This window comes from Hetaerina americana, unplaced genomic scaffold, assembly GCF_022747635.1.
Source record: "Hetaerina americana unplaced genomic scaffold, ioHetAmer1.1.p SCAF_1, whole genome shotgun sequence".
In the NCBI taxonomy this organism is placed as follows: domain Eukaryota; kingdom Metazoa; phylum Arthropoda; class Insecta; order Odonata; family Calopterygidae; genus Hetaerina; species Hetaerina americana.
Window position 1 is genome coordinate 13,761,875 of NW_027286069.1, and position 14,642 is coordinate 13,776,516.

A 14,642-nucleotide genomic window follows, 5' to 3' on the forward strand; every position below is an offset into this window, starting at 1 on the left:
TTAAGATTCTTACTCCATGTCCTTGTCATCAACTCTCTCCTAGTGAAAGCTTCTTTGCCTATCACAATTTCTCCATGTGCCCCTGAACAGAATGAAGGCAGATACAGAGAATGTACATGGAAATGAAGAAAAGTAATTTAGTGTGCGAAGTCAGGTTTTATCTCCTCGGTCAAAGTTATGAAATGTAGGAGTGTACAGACTGTGTTAATCCAAAACAGTAGAACCGTAAACTGGAACAGTACTCAAGTTTGAGCCTACCAAGAAAGCAGCAAAGTTGTTTAAAACTGTTAATATCTTGAAAATTTTTTGTATCTAAATGAAACCCAGGTTTCAATAGGTTATGTAAACTACGAAGTGAATATGCCCAATAAAATTTGATTAAATCTTTAATTATGCCAATTAAAAGTTTATTCCCTTGGTTCGTAGTCTTTGTCTGAGACATCCCAACCATACAAAATGATCAACCGATCAATCATACACCAATATCAACTGTCGCCTTGCCCATCTTACAAGCCCACTCCATCACATGTGGCGTTCAGGAACTGATACTTCCAATCCGGTTCTGTTTTTGTAGTTATGGAAATGACTAAGGCCATTTGTGCTATCATGTTCAGATGGATAAATCAGTAGGTTGTAAGATATTCAGGGATTATGGAAGGGTTAACAAAAACCAAGCATCGGCATTAGGCTCCTCTTAGCAATAAAAACATTGCCATGCGAACACAACAGACATCAGTCTTATCACAACTTGTCGCCCAAACAATCGATGGTTTGTTCAATTCTTCCTGTCTGTGTGATATCATGAGTTGGCGCCTCAACTAATGTTATCCACTTTTTCATAGATCCCTTGAATAATTTATTGGCTGAATCATTCAGAGAATGCAATTAAGAAGTTAATCCGCCAGGAATCACAGCAAGATGCATCTTCCTTTCAGTGGCAAGGTATTTTGCAGTCTCAATTTTCTGGATGGTAGACTGATTGCTCACTAACAAAGATGATTACTTCAGAAGGCCATCATGACAACTGTGCCACACTTCCATAGCTTCAAGCCCACTCCACCTATCCATCCTTTGGGGTGAACATGAATGTAAGTTCCATGTAGAATTCTATTTAGGCTGCATTTTTCAATTAAAGATTAACAATTGAGGGAGTTTTGAACCATCAGGGTAACATGTAAGAACAACAGTCCAGCCGGTCTTCTCATTACCAGCAATTTTTATCATGACTCACCTAGGAATTTTAATGTCAACTGTTCTACAACTGTATTTGATGGAACATCAAGGGTGCCTCATCCTTGATCCTTATTGTGCTATCTCAAAACACATCCCTTTTCTCAAGATTACGACTTGTTAGAGGAAACCTATAACTTTTCTTTCTCATTCAAGTGACAATATTTCAAGCCTTTAAGTTTCACAGCAGAACCAAATGTGAGATGAAACTAAATTCACTACATGGAATACTTTTAAGATTTTGGAAATATTGAGAAGTACTGTCAAGGAAATATTAAAGCTCTATTACAAACTTCTGGTTAAAAACACTATTAGTATCAAACATTTTTGATTAAGACATCTTTCTTCTTTGCCTATGAGGGAAGATGTACTTAATAGTATTTTTTCCAGTGAATCGGCCTGAGACTAATAGGACGAAGCCACACCCTTTTATCCTCAGCCCATCATACAATGGCCAGTTTCAAAGCATACTTCGGTGAATGGTTCAATGTTCAGGTGCAAAGGTCATCTATGCTTCCCAATATATCTTCACCATTATACATAAATGCACCTTTCAGCATTACAACTGGTGCCTGAACACCACTCACCACATGAACTTGTGGTGGTTTGGGGGAGGGGGGATGATTGTGTAAATATATTTGCATTAAAAATAGTTCCATCCTATTTAATCATTTTTTGGGTGGTGCCATCATTAAAAGATATTTCTGATATCTCCAGATCCTTCTCAAGTTTCTTTTTCTAGCATCACCACTGGTAAATGTTGGAAAAAAGATGAATCGGTCAGTGCTGTAGAATGGATGTTTGACAAATTAAATCAATTCATTCACTCTTAATGAAGATGCTTTCTTGCTCACATGGAAGAATTTTGATTAATGGTGGCAAAAAAAACCAATCTCACACAGACTGCATAGCCAAGCAGACAGCATTCAGAAGTCAAAAATTATCACGGAAGCTCAAAACAATAAATAAAGATAGTCAACCCATTACATTATACTTCCAGTCATTTTTTTATATAAACATTACTTTACTGCATACTGAATGATGAAATAAAGTAACAATACACCTAAATTGATTACAATAGTGTGGTCAATGAAGGTACATATTTACAATATTTGGCATAAGGAGTTTTATTTAACTATTTACATCAAGGATACAGCATGATTTTTAACAGATCATTGAAACCTCCGAACTTTCAAATGAATTAATTTTTTTGAGTACTTCTAATCTTTCACTGAATGCATTTGTATCTCAAGAATCGGTAACAACTCCAGCATATCTCATGCCAATGAGACAATCATCAATCAATGCAACAATAACGATAAGCACATTTAAATAAATAAATTCTTTCATAAAGTTCTCTAAATAATATTAATCATATTTTTTTCAATTATAATCGCACAAAAATAACATATCTTTGGATATGGTCATTAGCTCATATGTCGATTAATCTAAAATAGAATTTTACTCTTTTTTTAGTACTTGATTGACAAAAGCTTCCAGTTTATCTGTATCTTGAAGGCCAACCAGACGCATCTCTACTTTACCATTTTTAATTGCTAGCAGAACTGGAACTGATGCTACCTGAAATGTGAATAACATATAAGCAAAAGTGGACAAATGGAGCTAATGATAATAAATAATTTATCCACAAAATACTTCACAGAGGGGTTTTGATATTAAATATCAAAGATCAAATTCAGTGGTAAAAATAGTTTCATAAAATCAAATAACACCTAATGATTTAACTAAAAATACTAGATAAATCTAATCTCCATTAATCTTTGCCATTATAAAATATTTCGGTACCTATTTTTAATTCGAGTCTTAATTCAACACTTTCCTTACTACACAGCACCTAAATCACTACAATTTCCAATTTTAAATGAATACCCGGCAGGTAAAAAGTAATGAAAAATTCATATGAACTTACATTTGCTTAGCATATGCTAAATAGGATGGGGGAGAGATGTCATTGTTTCTAACTTCTTGTCTCATATAAGTTATTTCGGTGATCACACTACTGAAATTTTAAGATTTTACTGTTTTTAATGGTATCATCAATGGATAGGCACCGATATGGATAGGACAAATGCCAAATAAATAAGTCAAAGAATCCAATTTTGAAAATTCTTATATGTATAACACATGCTATGCTAATGATTAATCCATGAACTAACTACTGTGAATCTTAAAACCCTGTGACACACATTTGCTCATATACAATTCTGAAAAGAAGAATTAAAACCTGAACAAAGACATGAAAATTTAACTCAACTTTAAATTTGGTCAACTGACAGAGATGTCCAAACATTAGCAATTCCATCAGGAGGCAGATTTATCATGAAAGACGAGTAGCAAAAAATTTTAAAAATAACTTAGCACACAGACTGAACCTTTTTCTAAGCCTAGTGTGTCTGCTCCATTTGCTCCCACCCAAACGTTGTCTGTCACTCTAGGCCCTTATCATATTCAGATGTAATTATTTTCTGTAGTGTTATCATTGGTTGTTCAATCCTAAGATTGGTTAACTGCATCCATCCATCCTACCCTATCTAATGCTAATTGGCTTAGTTCCTGGTATTTTTTGCAATGTACTTTCTTTTTTCTTTGTCCCATGTATGTATCCCTTGGCCTTAATTTTGGGACTTTTCCCTCTATTTTTCCTTCTAATAGGAGTCTATGGGTTATGATTTGTTCTCAATAGACTTTGGCACCATACACTACTGTGCTCCTTAGCCTTAACTAGCATGGCACAAAAACATCCTTGAACTCCATGTTACATATTGCAATAAATAGTTCTTTTTAGCTCTGCATATTTTCTACCAACCTTAATTCCACCCAACATGCCATCTTTTTTCCTCCTTCTTTACTATCCCAGCATTCTACTCTTCATTACTGTCTCTAGCATCCCATTGCCCCTCAGTATCTTCTGCATCCACTTATCCAACTTGTATTAAAATCCTTCTTTGAATTTCTCCCTACCGCCATCTATGCCGAGAACTTCATAATTCATTTTTTTTTCTGCCCAGCATTGGATACCAAAAGTGCAAAAGATTTTTCATAAAATACTATATAGCATGGGATCGTAGATTTTCGTGGCGTTCAGATGAAAGACTCTCCATTCTCAGGATGTCACCGCGTAGGTTGTTTTTCTGACAGTTTCGCCCGTGTTTCAACGAGCGTCTTCAGGTCAAATCATCACTTCGACCTGAAGACGCTTGTTGAAACACGGGCTAAACTGTTGTCAGAAAAACAACCTACGCGGTGACATCCCGAGAATGGAGAGTCTTTTACCATATAGTAGTTAATACATAATATAATGACATTTTTTATGAGTCTACAGTTCCAGGTGGCTTTTGGATGGACATTCTACAGCTACATTTCTAAACCTTGTCTAAAAAGACAACCAGATACACTATGCTACAATACCCTTCTTCAACTGCATGTATGCACTCATAGTCTCTATTCATTCCATTTAACGACCTCATATTCTCTCTCCCTCAACCTCTCCTACCCAGGGTTCTGTCCTATATGAATTCTTTTGTGGCAATCTTCATCACATTTAAGAACTTATGTTTATATGTTAAATAATATTTATATTTACAACATTTAATATGGTTGTACCATATTTCAAAATGAATAAAGTATTATTATTATTAACTTCCACCTGGTCAAAGCTTCTTTGCCTAATGTATTTTTTTCTTTTTATGTCCCATCTACTTTGACCAAATTTGTCCAAAACGCTACAATATATGTAACATGTTCCACTGCTAAACTTTTCGTTCTAAACTTTTATAGCATAGCTTAAACTTTTTTCTTAAAACCGCATAACCTTTGTTCTGTTTACACTGATTCTCATCCTATACCTATTTCAATGATAATCTAATATGCTTAATAATGATTGTAAACGTATGGTTGATTGGGCAACAGAAGTTTGATCATCAGCAAATCTAAGATTTTATGAATTCCCACCTTCATTCATTCTTATCCCTAGCTCTTCCCATGATTCTTTTACCATTTCTTCCATGTGTCAGCTCTGTCTAACACTGAACTCTCCATTCATCACACCCCCTTGAGCAGTCTGAGGCATGTTAAGGTTGTGATTAAAACACCAGCCCCTCCAATCTACTCCCATTCTCTGTAAAATATTCATTACCTTCTTTACTCTGTTTACTCCATTGAATGCTTTCTTAAAATTATGATAAATCCAAAATCCTTTTTTTGGGACATTTCCATGATAATTTACCTTATAGCTGTCCTGAAAATAGAATTCATTTACCAACTGATACTTCAAAAATGACTATTGTACATGCACTCAGTCTTCAAAAGTACAAACATCCAAATGAGGCCTTTTTTAAAGCTCTTGTCATTTATTTTCATTGACATGTGCTGTTTTCAACCAAGGTTATGCCTTCCATTCTTCCTGTCTTAATTCACACTCATGTACTTGTATTTGTTCAGACACATTTGAATGACCTCATGTTTGTGATTTTGACTTTTGAAATTTAATCAATGATGTGATAATAATGGAGCAACATTAGAACAGCATTTTAAAATGATTTTTGTTTAGAATCAATAACTTTATAAGGATTTTTAGAAGATGAATAATTGCTAATGTTTAGCAAACATATATTCCTAGCAATAACAGATTTAATTCTACATGAAACAGGTAGAAATTCACTTAAAGCTTCTTGAGACCTGGGTTTAAAACACTGTCATAGACATTTGCAGCGACCCATATGACGCACTAAGCTAATCACTTTGGGAAATTCTTTGGACAAGTATGACAACATTTTTGTTAAATTTAAGTTACTGTGACATTGGAAATATATAAACTTTGCCAAGACTTAATTTTTTATGTAGCGTAGAAAGTGAATTACAAAGTTCTGCAAAACTCTTCTGGATCAGTCCTTTCTGTCTAGAGCGAAAATATTTACTATGGCATAGTGTGAATATTAGAATTGCAGCAAGGGAAAACGTCTTCAGCTTGAGTAAAAGTTTTTCTCCAAGTCTCATTCCACTTCTGTTAAATATTCCCCCTCCTGTCTTGCTCTTGCCTCTGGTGACAGAAATCTCTTTCTATCTTAAGCGGCTTTATTTGAGGGTCTGTGTACAAAGCATCAGCTGTTTTTTTTCAATCATATTTGCAATGGGTTGGTGCTGTGTTAGGTATGGTACCCAGCAAGATTGAGTTTATAAAGTCTAGAGATTTGTTTGCCATGGAAAACAGCTAACCTCACAGGAAGAAAATGTGTCACCAAGAATATATAAACAACCATGAACACAGAAATCAACCTGAAAGTCGGTTTTGCAGGTGATGATCGGGTTCAACCAGTACTAAGTCTGATGGCGTGTGAAACTCACACATCAGGGTAGGGGGGCCAGTTCCTTTCCCCTTGCTGGTTATGTTTTCCCAAGAAGATCTGGTACTCAAAAAATCATTTAGCTTGGGTGGAGCTGCAGGTGCCCAGAGAGGCTTGCCTGGGAATCGAACAGAGGCCCTTCGGTCAGTAGTCCAACAATCTACCTCTGGACTACCACGACCCACACCAAGAATATAAGCAGATGAAAATGACTAATTTATTGGACATTTAAATAAGATTGAGGAAAAGAGTAGTTTACATATTTGTTATATTTTATCAATGTTATGAAACGTATCAATATATTTTCAATGCTGTAATATTATACTGTTACCAGTATAGAAACGGATATTACCAAATAGTGATCAATTGACAATTAGCTAGTCAGGCCATTTATCCTAAAAAAATCTTACAATGAATGAGTTACAAATCAGTGGAAACTCTTCCACTCTACCAAGCGATTTTAATTATAGTGCAGGAATAACGGATCTGTAATTACTATACTTTGATACGTAAGAACTAACTATAATATTTACAATGCTATCATTCAAGTTACTAGAAAAGCTACTAATGAGAGCATAATAATCCAAATACAGAAGTAGTGACTCCAGTTTATTTATAAATCCACCCGCTGGCTGGAATTAAGGCTGATGAATAATTAACTGGTTTAAGTTCAACAAGGATTTCCTATGAGTACTTTATTTGTGATATTTCTAAATTCCCACCAAAGATCAAGGTAATTGAGAGAGTGAAACACTAAGGAGGCTCGCAGAGGACACAGATTGCTGGGCTATCACGACTTAAACATACATAGAACAAATATCATGGGAACCAAGAAACATCGGCATATTCCCCTCTCTTGGATTCCACTTCATATACCCATCTCACCCCCAAAGTGGTGGCAGTTCATGAAATTATATTGAGGAACCATTAAATTGGAGAATTGAAAATGGATTGTGAATTTGCTTCTGGGAATACTTGCAATGTATTCTCACAGTAAGGAGAGTTTTATAACTCATAATTTCAGGCAATTTGCATGAATCTTAACCTGCATTTGTGATGACAAAAGAATGACAGGACTGCAAAGACTGCTTAAGTGGAAACTATGTTGTGACCATTGTTTCTATTGTTGTGTTTTGGTAGTAATTGTCAAAATGAGTTGACCCAACATGGTTTGCAAATACTATTAACATTATCACTCATCTACTGGATAATGTAGGTTACGGATGGACACAAGCTGACAAAAGGTACAGTGAAATTCCCTTCTCTAATCTCACAAAACATAACCTGACATCCAACATTACAACAAACCCCTCTTCCAATAAGAATACTTACTTCCTCCCTTTATTCCGTGCAACACTCCTATCCTATTCTTACCCCTTCCTCATTTGCCTCAGATTCTCCCCTCTAACACAGTCTTCAACATCCCATTGCCAATTTAAAATGCTCTGAATCTATCTTTCCTGACTCTTATTCATTTATGCAACAATCCTCCTTCCTCCCCCACCATGCCTAGCACTTCCTTGTTTGTTTTCCTTTCAGTACAGATACTGTAAATAGACTATATTTACAATGCTTCTGAAAACATGCTTAGCCCTATTGTCGAGCATTATTGTAAACTAGCAATAATGGACGTTGATGAGGCCACTGAAAATTCTTTAAAATGTGAGTGCTATGTAAAGGTAACATACCATACCAACTCCAAACTATACCATCTCCCGACTTTTATAATAAAATTACCAAGAGAATAAGAAAGTGGTTTAATTATATTGAGATTTATTCAGGACTTAGTATAGGTCTTGATTATTTAGTATATGTTCCAAGATGGCTTAATACACACCTATACTTAAATGCTATTTTTCACTAGTAAGATACTATATTTCTTGTGTACCACGCCGTTGAGGTGAAAGACACCCATTTATCACCAAATTTACACGCCCTTCATTACTGATATATAATTCTTTGGTATGCATTACTATGTCCATGGTGCATAAGTATGTATATGAGACTGTAGTAACTACTAAGACACAAATGATCAATGAAGAAAAGTTGTTGATCTTTCGCCTCTTTCCCTTCCCTCCGCTGTTATATTTTGACCTAATTTTGGCCATCTCTGAGAATATATCATAGGGGAGATGCGACTTGGTTATTTAAGGGATTATCATACGAAGTGGTGAGTGCTCTATCGTTGATGTACATGAGAGGAAAGAATATACATTAGAAACTGTTATTTCAAAATTTAATACTGACCAGTACACTGATAATTTCTAATAAATAAAAGTTGTGAAATCCCCGAAATTCACTCACAAGGCTATATACACAGGCATTAATATTTAACGAAAGTCGTTTCATTTACCACCAATTCAAAAGCTTCTAGGTGCACTGGGTATGAGGATTTGGAAGAGAGAAAACAGAATTATCACATATTATTTTTTTGAACCACTGAAGTTTTGAGTCATTAAATATAATTGAATTTCTCAGTTAATAGTCGAAGCAATCCTGAACGATTGACGAATCTTAAGCACCGCCTTTTCAGATTCCCTCACAAAATTACCACGATAACATACTTAGGCAATAATTATACAGCATGCTAACAATAACATAAAATTTAGCTACCGTTATTAAGTAATTAGTTTAAGTTATACGATATTGGACGCTAGATTGATATGACTGCTTGAATAGTAAAAAAAACACACTGCTGTCATTCTTTACCTCGTACTCCAAAGCCAAGTCCGTATTCTCATCAATGTCGACCTTGGCCAATTTCACTTTTCCTTTCTTCTCCGCGATGACAGATTCCAAACGCGGGCCCAAAGTTCTACAAGGATTACACCACCTGCACGAGCAATGGCCAGTTACAGAAGTTGAAAATTAGAAGAATTACACTACATTAAGTATTATTAGTGTCGCCTGAACATACTTACGTTGCGAAAAAATCAACTATGACCGGAACTTCACTGCCCATAACCTTCCGCTCAAAATCCTTTGGGTCTTGAACTTTAAATGATTCAAACTGCACCTTACTTGTACTTATATTCCTTTGTCCATAACCACTTGCCGACGCTGCGAGATTGTTTACGGATTTGGAATGGCGAACTACAAAATTTCTCAATACAGACTGCCTTAAAATCGTCTGGAACTGCATGGCTGACCTGTGCAAAAATTTTACCCAAATTATCAACGAAGGCAGCTGAGATCAGAATGACCAATGCGTAGATGATTGCGCCATATGCTCTGATTTCTCTTTCGTCTGTTCTCGTAAAAACGTTGATACTGGCGGGAGGTTTAAACTGGCACAAATTAAAATACATTTTAAAGAGTACACGTACAGCCAATAACATAATTAATACACTTAAAATATATATTATCCGTTTAAAATAGACGAAAATTAATCTTATTTTAATCATAATTTCCACATTTGTTCAAATAATAAAAAACAGAGACGAGCAGCAAATCCTGTGGGGTAAACATTTTTATGCTCTTTCTACATTGCAGGATACCAAACCTACCTCCGACATGATAGACGGCACATTTATACAATTTTCACTATGAAATTTTCGATTCAGAAATATTTATTTACCGAACAATCGTCATGCTACAAAAATTCAACAATGTCTTAATTGTCCAGTCCATAATATATATGGGATATAATTAAAATTCAAAAGAAGTCGCTCTTTATAACTTGAGCAAAGCATAATAAAATTTTACTTCTCTACAAGTTTAAATTAAGGTTGAAATAATATAAGTACTAAGTATATTGAAACTAAATGCATATATCAAAATTGCACATTCCATCGTCATATGCTAGCAATTTTTTCTACGTACGAACTGATAATACTCGACTAGTGGAAGAAACCCAAAATTTTATGGCGCTTGGTGAATTTATAAAATAATACTTCGTAACATTTGAACTTTCCGAACATTGTGTGGTAGTTACAATGTACGAGGACATTCATGATGACGCCGCCTTTTTTACTAATTCCCATGCACATGTGCCTATTGGTTTAACTCGTTGATCAATTATTTGCGGTTATGACAGCGATGGTAAACATGAAAACAATTTCGATGATTTGTAATACCGACGACACGAATCCGCTGGGGATGCAGGCCATGCATGGCGCAATACGAATGTTATTTGTTATTGCCAGGAAGAAGCAGCTGTGAAGAATTTGGGCAGTACTCTTATTGATTTTTCAACCAACATGAATTATCTTAGTGGTCGTTGCCTCTAGAAACGTAGTGCCGTTGAATCTAGAAACTTGGATTTTCATGTCACGATGACGCAAGTTTTAGATTTAATCATACTAATATGTATAGTTGCGGGGGTGTTGTTCGAGGATGGTGGTTCTGTGCGAATGTTGCCTATTAAAGTACTAGAAGAAACAATAAATTATGAGTGAGTGGCAAAATGTTAAATCCGATTTGAAGGATAGCTTTCCTTGCGATATTAGCCGTATAACTTTATTGATTATTATTACGTTTCTTTCTAAGTCCTGGAAACTCGGAATTTGGAGATGGAAATATTCCAGAAGTTCATAATTCCATCAAACCGGCCAACTTTTCAGGGCCAGAGCACTTCCGAACTCTCGTTGGAAAATGCTTCTCTTGGGTAGATACAAAGTGAGTATGACAAAGATGGACGATACACGTCAATTGAGATTTAAACACTGAAAGTCTGATAACGCCGTGAACATTTGTTTTATATTTTTCATAGGTATAAATACAATTTCTGCCCATTTCAAAACATCACACAGTCTGAATTATTGGAATCTTGGAACTCATATAAAGGCACTTTAGGGTGGGTTTAGCCTCTATGGGTAATTTTAAATAATTCTGACGTATAAAGCTTTGAATTTTGAATCATACCCCAATTTTTTATCACAGGATATGGGGTGAGTGGGTCGTACAAGGAAACCACTTTGCTGCAATGCGATTGTTACAGGGTGATACATGTGGAGACAAAGAGCGATCAACTGTGGTATATTGATTCGATTCTATTCCACTCCCTCCAAATCTCTTTCCACTCCTTCGATTTTATATTCTTTATTAAAATGATTGGCGATATTAAAATCTGAAAATCTGCCTTCTTTCCATCAAATTAATCCCAAGAAAGGGATTGAATTGAGGGTTCAATGGGTACCTATTCAGAAACTTGATGATATGATTCCACAAGTTGGATACATTTTAAAAATCCTAGTCTCACTTATGTATCAATGCCTAATAAGTTCGTTTTTATTTCCTGTTTATACTATTTGAAGCTACACATAGAGTGTGGGAAAGAAGAAGGATTGAGGGATGTTGTTGAACCTGGTGCTCATTGTGTGTATGAGGGCATATTCTTCACTCCACTGGCTTGCCATGAACATTCCCTGTTGGTATATCCACGTTTGCCAACTCCAGAACTTCGATTGCGCTGGGATATCCTTGAAACGGGCCTCTTTCATGGAGATATATCTGAAAAGGTTGGTAATTATGGAACGAATATGTAGATATGTGTAGAACACAATAAAATTCTGTATTATTACTTAGATACATAGGGCATCTATTTCAATCGCCCTGATATCTCCTCCTGATTCACTCATGGGCAATCTAAAGATAATTGAAGAGAAAATTGACTACTGGATGTTGGCAAAGATTCTGGGAATCAGGAAAGTTCACAGTTTCATTCTGTAAGCTTACATATGCGATATTCTTAGTTGTGAAAATGGAAAATTTCTTTGGAATCTTATTAAATAGGGATGGGAATGGTGCGGTGGCTAACATACAGGCTTCCCACCCAGAGGGTTCAAATCCTGGATGCAACAAATATTTTTCATCGCTATGCCGATCACTACTTGAGGTGCTTTGTGGAGAGCTTTTGAGTGAGTACGTCTTCCGTCGAATAGGACGTTAAACTGTGGACCCCTTGTCGGGTAACTTCGACAAGAGTAGGCAAATGCCAACGCCGGATTTCTCTTCACCCTTCCTATCCCATCCATCCCTAATGGCGCAAAGTACCGTAGCTGTCGGTCGCCTCTCATAAAAAACTACTAATTGGTTTTAAATTCTGTTGTAATTGTTGACAATATATGATTCGCTTATAATTAAAAATGTTGAATTCCTTTAATATCATGGGCGGTCACCAATTAACTGGGAAACCGTTTAGTTGGCTGTTCTAGAGTTGCATCTTTGAGCCGTAAATATCTTGAGAAGTCATTGCAAAATTTCTAAGAGTAAATATGAGATCAATAAGCCCTTTTCCCCTGCCACTTTTAAAGCTTAATTGATAGTCATTAAATAAATCTATAGTTTTGCCATCTGATTTTATATATGTATTCATGTAAAAATTCTAATGCATGAATCTAAGGTTAATTGCTCAAAAGTTGACACATTTTTCTGCTCATTTCCTTTTTGGAATAGGAAAAATGTTTGAATGTCCTTTTTCGGTTATAATAATGCATTTATAAGAAGCTTATGTAGTCATCACATCATTGCTTTTTCTCCAAAGAATTTTAAATAAACTTTAAAAATCATATGCATCATGATAAGATTTTTAAATCACATTTAATCAGCAATTTTACAATAAACTCACAATGCTGTTAAATGATGAAAAATATCCTGTGTTTATGCCCAATAATCCATAAAAATAAAGGCAGCCTACAGATGGATTTATCTCAATTATATGGAAATTCATTCATATTTATAATATATATAAAGCAATCTATTTGGAACTTACTAAAATTACAAAGAAACTGCAGAAGATGCCGCAGAGGTAACTAACAGAGTCATCTGCTAATGTGCATATCAATGCAATAATTTCAGAGTTTAAAAATCATTCGCCTTGACTGGGATGTGTGGATGATTTTTACACTCCGAAATTATTTCATTACTAAAATTAGTAATATATATGGCTATTAGCTATTGATATGCAACTACAGGTATTAGCGATGGATATGAGTGATTTGGTAGGGGTAGGATGTTCAGGAACTGGAGGGAAGCTGATGAGAAATCTAGCAATGGCATTAGATACTCTAAAAATTAGGTGTTTAGCGGTCTACAGTGTAAGGTAAATCTAACCGATGGCGTGCTCCACTTGAAATGCCCCGCAGCTCCCCTAGTAGGGATTGGGATATCACTGAAAAATCCTGCCACTTCTAAGATTCAAGCCTGAGCCTTCCACAGTCTTATTTTGTCCGACATTGCTTCTATGATTAGTTATTTACTCAAAAGAAGGAATGTATTAAAAAAGTTCCTAACTTGTAATGATAATTTAATAAAACTCATTTTCACCTGATTCTGAATGTTAGTATATCTTTTTGGTTTTAAAAGACATACTTACATGTTTTACTCTGCTTACTTTTTTACTATGCAGGATTACAGTGCTGGACTGGAGGCTATTTTCAGAAGTGCTGGGTATATATTGCCATTATTTAATGGGCAAACAATATCCTTACGTGCTGATCGTACTGTCATTCATAATGTGGACAACACTATTGGAAATCAGTTTAGTTGCCAAGCAGAGCTCAATCTTTTGAAGCACCAACTGGAAGAAGTAAAAAAAGAACTGATAAAGATTCAAAATAAAAATTCTTCAATTAATTAATAATTATAATTTAATAAATTATTTTTATATAATTGAACATTTTTTGCAATTGTGTTTATATAAATGGTTTTTACCATTAGTTTTTATTCACACAAATGGCACCATTGTGAAACCGCGTTTGCATCCAAAGTTACATTTCCAAACCAAACACAGTGTTCAGTGTGAAAGATGAGTTTGAGCTGACCTGGTACTAAGCCCTGCATTTTGTATTCAGGCATTAAATTAGGGTTCTTTTTTCTGTGCTGCCTGTGATTTCTCATGATGGTCTGACACTAGCAAGATCACAAAACTGACCTTGTACTATTTAATGCATGGACTTTGTCCTTTTGCAATAAAATTTTTTTCACATCACCTTTATTTTTTTTATCACAAAATGATTGGAAACCAATGCAATGACATTTTATCCCCAGCCCCCAGGTTCTCATGTTTTCATATCCAGCCCTATCCTCTACTGACCTCTCTCTCCCATA

At 35.3% G+C, this 14,642-nt stretch overlaps 2 protein-coding genes across 2 annotated transcripts; one reads left to right on the forward strand and one right to left on the reverse strand.

Moving 5' to 3' along the window:
• Window positions 1-2,332: 2,332 nt before the first annotated feature.
• On the reverse strand, window positions 2,333-9,821 carry LOC139688570 (thioredoxin, mitochondrial-like). The gene is made up of 3 exons (XM_071586125.1): window positions 9,515-9,821; window positions 9,303-9,426; window positions 2,333-2,811 (listed from the first exon to the last, which is right to left on the reverse strand). The coding sequence occupies exons 1-3, from the start codon at window positions 9,733-9,735 to the stop codon at window positions 2,692-2,694; spliced, it is 465 nt and encodes a 154-aa protein (XP_071442226.1). The 5' UTR covers window positions 9,736-9,821; the 3' UTR covers window positions 2,333-2,691.
• Window positions 9,822-10,715: 894 nt separating this feature from the next.
• Window positions 10,716-14,523, forward strand: LOC139688562 (N-acetylglucosamine-1-phosphotransferase subunit gamma-like). Its single transcript, XM_071586117.1, has 6 exons — window positions 10,716-10,986; window positions 11,082-11,210; window positions 11,305-11,388; window positions 11,475-11,568; window positions 11,849-12,052; window positions 13,942-14,523. The coding sequence occupies exons 1-6, from the start codon at window positions 10,868-10,870 to the stop codon at window positions 14,170-14,172; spliced, it is 861 nt and encodes a 286-aa protein (XP_071442218.1). The 5' UTR covers window positions 10,716-10,867; the 3' UTR covers window positions 14,173-14,523.
• The last annotated feature ends 119 nt before the right edge of the window (window positions 14,524-14,642 follow it).

What these genes read in the sequence shown, in the direction of transcription:
- LOC139688570 (XM_071586125.1), bottom strand. Translation starts at nt 9,735, where the DNA reads ATGCAGTTCCAGACGATTTTAAGGCAGTCTGTATTGAGAAATTTTGTA. An exon ending in ATAGTTGATTTTTTCGCAAC is followed by an intron (nt 9,427 to 9,514) that starts GTAAGTATGTTC and finishes TTGCTCGTGCAG; the next exon opens with GTGGTGTAATCCTTGTAGAA. An exon ending in ACTTGGCTTTGGAGTACGAG is followed by an intron (nt 2,812 to 9,302) that starts GTAAAGAATGAC and finishes TTCACATTTCAG; the next exon opens with GTAGCATCAGTTCCAGTTCT.
- LOC139688562 (XM_071586117.1), top strand. Translation starts at nt 10,868, where the DNA reads ATGACGCAAGTTTTAGATTTAATCATACTAATATGTATAGTTGCGGGG. An exon ending in GAAGAAACAATAAATTATGA is followed by an intron (nt 10,987 to 11,081) that starts GTGAGTGGCAAA and finishes TTTCTTTCTAAG; the next exon opens with TCCTGGAAACTCGGAATTTG. An exon ending in ACAAAGAGCGATCAACTGTG is followed by an intron (nt 11,569 to 11,848) that starts GTATATTGATTC and finishes TACTATTTGAAG; the next exon opens with CTACACATAGAGTGTGGGAA.